The sequence below is a fragment of the Sinocyclocheilus rhinocerous genome, unplaced genomic scaffold, assembly GCF_001515625.1.
Source record: "Sinocyclocheilus rhinocerous isolate Xijiao unplaced genomic scaffold, SAMN03320098_v1.1 scaffold42, whole genome shotgun sequence".
Lineage (NCBI taxonomy): Eukaryota > Metazoa > Chordata > Actinopteri > Cypriniformes > Cyprinidae > Sinocyclocheilus > Sinocyclocheilus rhinocerous.
This window is the reverse complement of record NW_015627390.1, coordinates 416,280-426,494: the sequence shown is the minus strand read 5'-3', so window position 1 is coordinate 426,494 and position 10,215 is coordinate 416,280. Positions and strand designations below refer to the sequence as shown.

Here is a 10,215-nt window from a genome sequence, read left to right as displayed (position 1 = left end):
TAATTTTAAAGCCTTACCAATAGAATGAAAGCCTATCAACAAAAATTGCATAATTTTAGTTAAATGGCACTGCGATTAAAAATAGCAGTTTTAATGGGTTTCAATGGGGACATTTTTGTCCTTAAGGTCCTCAGAGGAACTATTTTTTGTACCTATTGCAAAACAGATTTATTAAAGGAAATGGAAGTGAAATAGTAAAATTCCAATAAAAATACACACCCTGTGCCAAAATTTATGCAGTTGGCAAAAACACAGGCAAAATGATTAAAAAAAAAAAACTGAAAAGGACAAAAATGTCCAAAAGGTCGCACAAGGGTTAAAGAAAGATCTTTTCCGGATTAATGTTCTCTTTTTGCGCAATATTTTGAATGAACAACGCAGCATCGCCGCATTTAGTGGGTTCAACTGGATAGGCTAACAAAAGCATTAAAAAGCAACGACACTTACACTGTCATTGCATTTCGTGCGCCACTTATACGGCTGCCTGACGCGCACCTAAAATTCGAATGCAACGTTTTTGAATTTGAATGTGGATTTTTATTTTAAATTCGACGAATATTCGAAATTCTAATTTTTTTTGGACAGCCCTATTATGAAACACAGCAGATCAGGAAGTGCATTTACTGCATGCAACTGAAACGTCTCCATTTACCTTGGTAATGTCCATGAGCTCGGAGTCGAGTTGTGTAATGGCTCCCTGCACTGAGGGATGCTGGGAATACTGTCTGCGGAGCGTTTCCTGGATCTGCACCTGAATCCGCACCACCTGGAGGATCACAGCAGCGTTACAGAGCAAACTAATTTAGGTCTGCACGAGTCAGCAAAATAAAACTGAAATTGTGACATGGTTTGGTGCGGTTATCAAATCGCAAAGGCTGCAGTTTCATTACATAAACACATGCGCAGAGCGTTTCAGAGTAAAGCGCGGCACTATGTTCATTTACATGCGAGCAGCTGCTGATCTGATGTTTTCAACACCTCAGAGCCAGTGTTATTCTTACAGTTTTCATTTTAGTTTAGGTAATTTTATGTGCTTTTGTCATTTTTGTTTTATTTTTTATTTCAGTTTTAATAATTAATACCTCAGCTGAAACGTATGGTTAGTTGCAATAACAAAACTTGGTTCTGATTGCGTAATTAAATTTTAATTTAATAATAGAAAAGAAGCTTTAAAATAGGTAACAAAAAACAGTTATGGTTAATCTTTCTCAAAAGTAATAAAATAAATATTATTGATTATTGAATATTATTGACTGTTTAGTTGGTTAATTTTTTTAAAGTAGAAAAAAAAATTTCACAAGAAATTCTTGTAATTTTTATTGTTTTATTTAAATATTTCTATATAGCTTTATTTTTATTGCAGTTTTATTTTTTAGTAATTTTACTACTTCAACAAATTTTACATTTATATTTAAGTTTTTCATTTTTAAGCTTCATCAAATATATATCTTTATAATATTTATCCTTATTTCAAAAAAGATTTTTCATAGTTAAACTGTTGACAACAATGAGTCATTTTATTATTTTTCTTAAATACACATTGTTTTACTTTAGTTAAATATTACAATACCTACAAAAGTAATTTCATATTTTGTTTAATATTTTATATAACAATAATAAAAATTACTTTTAGAATTATTGTAGATACACTGCCGCTCAAAAGTTTGGGATCAGGAGGATTTTTATTGTTTTTTAAAGAAGTTTCTTCTGCTCATCACGGCTGCATTTATTTGATCAAAAATACAGAAAAAACTGTAATATTGTGAAATATTATTGCAATTAAAAAAAAAACTTTTTCTATCTTAATATACTTTAAAATATAATTGATTTCTGTGATCAAAGCTGAATTTTCAGCATCATTACTCCAGTCTTCAGTGTCACACATGATCCTTCATGAACATGAATATGCTGATTCATAATCAATGATTGAAACAGTTGTGCTGCTTAACATGTTTTTGGAATCTGTGATACTTTTGTCAGGATTCTTAGATGAATAAAAAGTTAAAAAGAACAGCATTTATTTAAAATATAAATCTTTATGTAACAATAGAAGTCTTTACTATCACTTTGTATCATTTTAGCACATCCTTGCTGAATAAAAGTATCAATTTCTTTAAAAAAAAAAAAAAAGAAAGAAAAAAATTACTGACCACAAACTTTTGAGCAGTAGTGTATATTGTTACAAAAGATTTATATTTTAAATAAATGCTCTTCTTTTTAACTTTTTATTCATCAAAGAATCCTGAAAAAAAAGTATCACAGGTTCCAAAAAAATATTAAGCAGGACAACTGTTTCAATCATTGATTATGAATTATTAGCATATTAGAATGATTTCTGAAGATCATGTGACACTGAAGACTGGAGTAATGATGCTGAAAATACAGCTTTGATCACAGAAATAAATTACATTTTAAAGTATATTAAGATAGAAAACGTTATTTTAAATTGCAATAATATTTCACAATGTTACTGTTTTTTTCTGTATTTTTGATCAAATAAATGCAGCCTTGGTGAGCAGAAGAAACTTCTTTAAAAAAACTAAAATCCTACTGATCCCAAACTTTTGAGCGGCAGTGTATATATATATATATATATATATTAGGGATATTGATATATAATCGGTCATTTATCATATCTATATAAATGTAATTTTTTTTGGCAAATTGTGCAGCCCTACAAATTACAGCTTTTATCAGAAACATTCACAATTAGATCATGCTAACGGCTCATTCACTGAGTGTCTCAGTACCTCCATCTTTTCCTCCAGTTCATGCAGAAACTCTCCGTCGGCTCCCAGTGAAGAGACACAGGACGAGCTCTTGGCGGAGAGGATGGCTCTGGAGATGTACTCCAGACGCTGCTTCAGAGAGATCTCCGTGCTGCACGCACACAACACCAACACAAACCAATCATTCTCATCTGACACCACCAGATCGAGGCAAATACAACTTAAAGGGCTTCATATCAACATAAAGGAGCGGAAATTTAAATATCTAATTAGGGCCCTATGAAATCCGTTTTATTTGTTGCAAAATTCCGTTTTTTCAGTTTTAAATTTTCTGGATTCCGTTTTTTTTCCCAGTTTAAATTTTTCTGGACTCATTTTTAATGGTTAAATTTAATTTTATTAATTAAAAAGCATGTCTAACATACGTTTCATGATTTTAATTAATAATTTAACATCAGTTTATTAAAAGAATTACAAGTTTAGGGCCCTATGAGATGTCTTATTTTTTCACACCTTATTACCAAATTCAAAAATTATTTGAATGCATAAAAACTATTTGTATTTATTCTAACAATAGCCTTATGAAATTATGTGTTGTTTATTTACGTTTTTCTGGTTATCAAATGAAGGCATAAACCATGAAAATGAAATAAATGAAAATAAATGGGATTTTCTAGTCAAATTAAAACATGGAAGAAATATTGTGCGATTATTCCTTAAAAAATAAAAGTTTAATATATTTTTTTCAACAGTAGTAGTAGCAGTATTACTTAGATTCTACTGATTGATAGTACTATATTTCTGCCACAATATCTTCAAGTTAAACCGACTTTTTACCGACTTAACACAACTTAAATTTTGATGGGTTGCCGTGCATACATAAGACACTAGTTTTACTCAAATTAAACCGTAAAGACGCAGATGATGAACGATTCATATTTAAAATGCTTTTTTGCAGCTTAATATTCACATATACTAGTTCATTTCGCGATTTGATTCAAGTGTAGTGACATACTTTTGATTAATTCATCCAAACCTTAGCAAATTCCGTGACATTTCGCGTTAAACTGTAAATTCCGTTTTTATGACTGAATTCCGTGATTCTGTCCGCATCGCGGAAATCATAGGGCCCTACTAAATGCACAGTTATGAGAAGAGAGATTCTGAACCAATCAGATTTCAGTGGGCGGGGCTAACCAGCATGATACCTGTGCATGTCAGCCAGCCGCGCCAGAACATGCGCCGCTTTGCCAAAGCTTCGGTTCTTCTCGTAGTATCGCCACAGAAGGTCCATGTTTCGCACTTTACTCTGGTCCTGTTTGATCATGTGCATCAGATGATCCTCGAGGTACGGCGAGTTCACCTGGAGCAGAGGAGAAAACGCCCTTAACACTTTGAACAGAGAGACTTCAAGCTATGCTGAGTAACTGTGTATGCGATCATTCGTACCTCCAGGAGTTTGTCAGTGAGATCGGCCTGAATGAGCCAGTTATAGAGAGCGATGTGGAAGAGCTCGTCTTGAGATCTCTGAGCGAGACCCAGCATCTGCTCAAACTGAGGGAAGAACCAGTCCAACAACATCCATAATCAACCAATGCTGTTACTGTTAACTTGAACCAAAACTAAGCTTCTGTTAAGTGAAACTCACCTGGAGCAGAGGAGAAAACGCCCTTAACACTTTGAACAGAGAGACTTCAAGCTATGCTGAGTAACTGTGTATGCGATCATTCGTACCTCCAGGAGTTTGTCAGTGAGATCGGCCTGAATGAGCCAGTTATAGAGAGCGATGTGGAAGAGCTCGTCTTGAGATCTCTGAGCGAGACCCAGCATCTGCTCAAACTGAGGGAAGAACCAGTCCAACAGCATCCATAATCAACCAATGCTGTTACTGTTAACTTGAACCAAAACTAAACTTCTGTTAAGTGAAACTAAAAATATAAATAGAGGAAAAATTTTAACTTAAGCGAACATTAGAAATTTGCCTTGGCAACTACATGAAAACAAATTTAATTTGAAGTAATGACTTTAAAGATAATTACAAATTAATAACAAAACAATGAAAAGATAAATATTGCTGGAAAAACATTAGAAATGTTGCCTTGGAAACTAACCAAAAAAAATAAATAATTAAGTTGAAGTATTAAAATTACTAAAACTAAAATAAATGAATGAATGAATGAGGTACAACTTAAACGACTGAAATGAATGTAAGTTAAAGATAATTAGATTAGAAATATAAAAATATATTTAAAAATATATAAATATTAAAGGAAAAACAAACATTCGAAATATTTCCTTGGAAACTAAATGAAAAATAAAAATAAGTTGAAGTACTAAAATGACTGAAACTGAAATAAACTAAATATTTCATATAATTGAAATAAAAAATAAATAAAAACAAAAATATAAATGTAAGAGGAAACACTTGAAACAAATTTAATTTGAAGTAATGGCTTTACAAAAAAAATGTAAAGATAATTACAAGTTAATAACAAAACAATGAAAACATAAATATTACAGGAAAAACATTAGAAATGTTGCCTTGGAAACTAACCAAAAAATAAATAAAAAATTAAGCTGAAGAATTAAAATGACTAACACTTAAATAAATAAATGAATGAACGAATGAAGTACAACTTAAACCACAAGTTCAAGTACTAAAATGACTAAAAACGAAATATTTAATATAATAGAAATAAAATAAAAAATATATATAAATGTAAGAGGAAAAACTGGAAAACAGGAAAAATGTTGCCTTGGCAACTAACCAAAATTAAATAAATTTAACTAAAAACGAAATATTTAATATAATAGAAATAAAATAAAAAATATATATAAATGTAAGAGGAAAAACTCTTAAACATTAGAAATGTTGCCTTGGCAACTAACCAAAATTAAATAAATGTAATTTGAAGTACTAAAAAGACAAACTACAATAAATAACAACAACAAATACAAAAACAAACTAAGTAGAAACATAAAATAATGAAAAAAAAAAAAGATTAAGAACGTAAACACCAGAAATGTTGGCAACTAACTGAAATAAAGTTGAACTAACTAAACTATCAAAATAAAATATTAAAGGTAATTAGAAATATCAAACAAAAATGACAAGCACATTACTAAGACTTAAACTAAAAACTGAAATGATAAAAATAAAAGCTAATTCAAATCATTAGGAAGTGCCATCAATAACACAGCGTCTAACGGGTTCAAACTGAAGTACATGAGGCTCTAGCAGGTGGTTTGTGACTCACATGAGCGGCAGCGTCCTCGTTGCTCAGCATGTTGGGGTCAGAGGTCATGACGGGGGGTCCGGGTTGTTTAGGGACGCTGGGAGACTGAGGGGCCGCTTTGCTCTGGTTCACCAGCTCCTGCATGGTGTCCGTGATGCATTTATAACAGGAGAGTCTGGACAAAAACAATGTTTACAGCCTGGTTTAAACCTGCAAATCCCACATGAGCACCACAGGATCCTGTAAAAGAAGTATATGTGTGTACTGACCTCTCCTGGAAGGCCTGCTGGCCGCTGGAGTCCTCCTCCGGCTCTCCGTTCCTGTAGAAGTGCAGCCCCAGCTTCTGAGGGTCTTTCTTATCAGCGGCTGTGAGACACAGCTCCACCACTCCCTCATAGAAACGCACTAGATGTGATTAGATTGGATTCAACTTGATTGTCATTGTGCAGAGTACAAGTACAGAGCCAATGAAATGCAGTTAGCAGCTAACCAGAAGTGCAAATAACAAAGTATATAAATAAATAGGTGTATATACATTCAGCTTTATGACATACAGTGCAAGTTATGAGGTAGAAGGGCAGAGACCAGCTCAATGCAAATGACTGTAATTACAAGGAAGTATAAACAGAAGGTGCATTATACAGTGAGGTATGTAAATAGCATATGTGACCCTGCACTACAAAACCAGTCATAAGGGGTCAGCTGGCAGATGCTGTCGTCGCTGCTGTACAGCAGAGGGCAGATGTCTCTCAGGTGAGTGCTGACGGTGTCTACACACGCGCTGTCTTTGATGTACACGTTAATGAGGGCGGTGATGAGAGCGCCACTCAGCTCGCGTCCAGAAACAACCACATCCTTAAAACTCACAGCCTTAATCTGGTCCTGAAACTCCTGACAGAGAAAGAAAACCAATCATTAGGGATTTAACGATATCGGAATCTCACGATACGATGATATCGCAATATGAAGTCCACGGTACGATATTTATTGTGATATTCAAAAAAAAAAAAAAAAAGACAAGTGAAAAAATGAAAATTGTTTACATTTTAAAGTTAAATTATTCTATCTAGTGCACTTTGAGAGTTCAAAATTAAGAGCTGCAACCCTTGTACATAACTAAGAAAACTTAAGTCAGAAAAAGTCAGTGCATTGATTTGTAGCTGAACTTTAAAGTGGACTCAAGCCTCTTTTTATTTGTGGTATACTGTCTCAGTCTAAATTACATCACACTGGTGTTTTAGGAAGCCAAACAAATTAGAATAGAATAATTATAATAATGACAGTAGTAGCCATATGTGTGACCCTGGAGCACAAAAGCAGTCTTAAGTCGCTGGGGTATATTTGTAGCAATATCCAACAATACATTGTATGGGTCAAAATTATAGATTTTTCTTTAATGCCAAAAATCATTAGGATATTAAGTAAAGATCATGTTCCATGAAGATATTTTGTAAATGTCCTACCGTAAATATATCAAAACTTAATTTTTGATTAGTAATATGCATTGCTAAGAACTTCATTTGAACAACTTTAAAGGTGATTTTCTCAATATTTTGATTTTTTTGCACCCTCAGATTCCAGATTTTCAAATAGTTGTATCTCAGCCAAATAATTTCCCTACTGTAGTGTAAAGCAAAAATAACATACCTATAAAAAATTCATTTTCATTTATTTTACAGTGCAGTTGTTTTACAATATGTGACCCTGGAGCACAAAACCAGTCTTAAGTCTCAATTTTTCAAAATTGAGATTTATGCATCATCTGAAAGCTGAATAAATAAGCTATGTTAGGATAGGACTATATTTGGCCGAGATACAACTATTTGAAAATGGATGGGTGCAAAAAAACATCACTACTGTTCATATTCGAGAAAGCACGAGGGGTAACAGAGAGCGATGGGTCGTACTTTGGGCATCTCAGAGATGATGAGGCTGAACTGATGGTCACACAGGAGCTTCCAGAGCGCCAGCGTCTGATAGGAGCGATGAACCAACTGCTGCATGGCCTGAAGAGACGCTTTCTCATACGCTTGAGCCTCCGCTGAGGAGCAAACATGAGAAGATGGTGAACACCTGAGCGCTCACAGATAACACAGAAACACACTGAAACTCACTGTGGTACTTCCTCTGGAGCTCCTGCTGCACTTGCTGAGAGCTGGAACCATCAGGCCGCATGAATCCCAGAAGCCTTTGCTGTAGGTTTGCTGGCGAGCCGAAACTGAGGAGGTCAAGTGAGTTATGGTTAAGCATAGTTATGGTTATGTATTTTCTTTTAAAGTAATAAAACAATTGTTCATAAAATTAAGGAACCAAAAAAATGGAATGAAGTTCAATAATAAAGTACTTCAATATTTTTAGTCTTTAAATAAATAATAATAAAAATAATTTTCACTCCAAAATAAATAAAAACGAAATAAAATAACTAAAGCATTATTGCAAAAATTTTCAAAAATCTGTAATTACTCACAATAAACAAAATAAATGAAAACAAAAAACAGCATTTTTGTAAGAATGCCCCAAAATCTGTCATTACTCATAATAAACAAATAAATAAATAAAATTTTAAAAAACGCACAAATCATTTTCATAAAAATCTGGCATTACTCAAAAAATAAAAACACAAATAATGCTTACAACATTTTTGCAAAAGAAAAAAAATCTGCTACTACTAAAAATAAACAAATAAATAGTCAAAATAATGCATTACTGTAAGATCTACAATTACTCACAAAACAAATAAATACATAAAAACAAAAAGTATTTTTTAAATGCTTCAAAATCTGTGCTTACTAAAAATAAACAAAATAAATAAAGCATTATTGTAAAAAATGCTAAAAAATCTGTAATTACTCACAATAAACAAAATAAATGTTAACAAAAAGCTGCATTTGTGTAAAAATGCCCCAAAATCGGTCATTACTCATAATAAACAAAAAAACAAAATAAATAACGCACAAATCATTTTCATAAAAATCTTGCATTACTCACAATAGTCACAGTCTGCCTGCCTTTGGTAATGGTGGTCTCCATCGAAAGACTCCCATCCCAGATGTTCCTGTTTTAAAGCATCAACAGTAAAAAAAAATGAGTGCAAAGAATCAGCACTTTTATTTTGAATCGATTAATCGTTTTGCACAAGTGTTCAGAAGTCAAACGCCTGTATTTGACCGTAACGCTGACTGACCCCAGTATACGCGTGAAGTAGATACTGATGCCGTTGTGTTTTCCAGAGAAGATGACCTCGGGTCCAGACGACACCATGCCGCTCATGGGAGTCGCTGGGATGTAAGGCGTCGACACGGTCGGCGGGAACATGCCTAATGAGTCAACCACATATTTACACACAACAGCAAAAAACACATTCATAAAACGGCACTTGTGCAACATTCACTTTTTAATATTCAAGCATGAAATAAGACGGGATCTGATCGGATTATTATTATTATTATTATTAATAAAATTATATTCTATATTTAGAATAACATGCAAAATAACAACAAAAAGATGCATTTTGGGCCTGAAATACAGTAGGGGTGTGAATCGTCACTGGTTTCACGATTTGATTCGATATAACGATGCATCACGATTATATCAAATTTATTTTGTGCATTTTTATTAAATTATATAAGCAGGACATTTTTTTTAATAATTACAAATTAATAATAAATCAAAACAATTGTTAAGAAATTAACCAAATAAATATAGCTTCAAAACATACAAGCAAATATAAAGTAATAAAGGCCTAAAAAGACAATTACAAGTGATAAACAAAAAGCACTTTCAGTATTTGAGAGTGCTTGAAGTTTCCGAAAGTTTACAGACAATCATGGGTTTTTCATTTTTTCCTCAGCATTATTGCCGTTTGATTATTACTGAAGAGATCATAGACAGTGGCTGCATTCACACTAATGCACAGATCTGTTTCCACATATCAGATGTTTTGTCCTGTTCTGAAAACATAACTGTGTTTACATCAATTTCATTTCATAAATGTATTCGGAAATGCAAGTGCATTTAACCGCAGCCGTGATCGAGCTTCAGGACAAACAAACACAAAAAGTGAAAGTCTGTCAGTGCGTGAGTTTCGTGCATCTAATACGCATCCATTGCTGAGACACTGATGCAATGCTACATTTCTACAAATATGATGAAGAAACAAACTCATCCTAATCTTGGATGAGCTGAGGGTAAGTAAATGTTCAGCAAATTTGCATTTTCAGATGAATTATTGCTTTAGCCTGTTAACTGTC

The 10,215-nt window shown here is 33.1% G+C and overlaps 1 protein-coding gene across 1 annotated transcript in view; it reads right to left on the bottom strand.

Annotated features, from left to right (window-relative positions):
- The window catches only part of LOC107727856 (nuclear pore complex protein Nup155-like), a 31,633-nt gene that overhangs the window by 4,397 nt on the left and 17,021 nt on the right, over nt 1-10,215 (bottom strand). Inside the window, 13 exon segments of the mRNA XM_016537881.1 lie at nt 653-766; nt 2,751-2,880; nt 3,938-4,092; nt 4,464-4,568; nt 5,987-6,140; nt 6,235-6,372; nt 6,374-6,415; nt 6,603-6,856; nt 7,873-8,006; nt 8,080-8,183; nt 8,673-8,680; nt 8,954-9,020; nt 9,150-9,282. Of these exon segments, the coding sequence (XP_016393367.1) occupies nt 653-766; nt 2,751-2,880; nt 3,938-4,092; nt 4,464-4,568; nt 5,987-6,140; nt 6,235-6,372; nt 6,374-6,415; nt 6,603-6,856; nt 7,873-8,006; nt 8,080-8,183; nt 8,673-8,680; nt 8,954-9,020; nt 9,150-9,282 (1,538 nt within the window).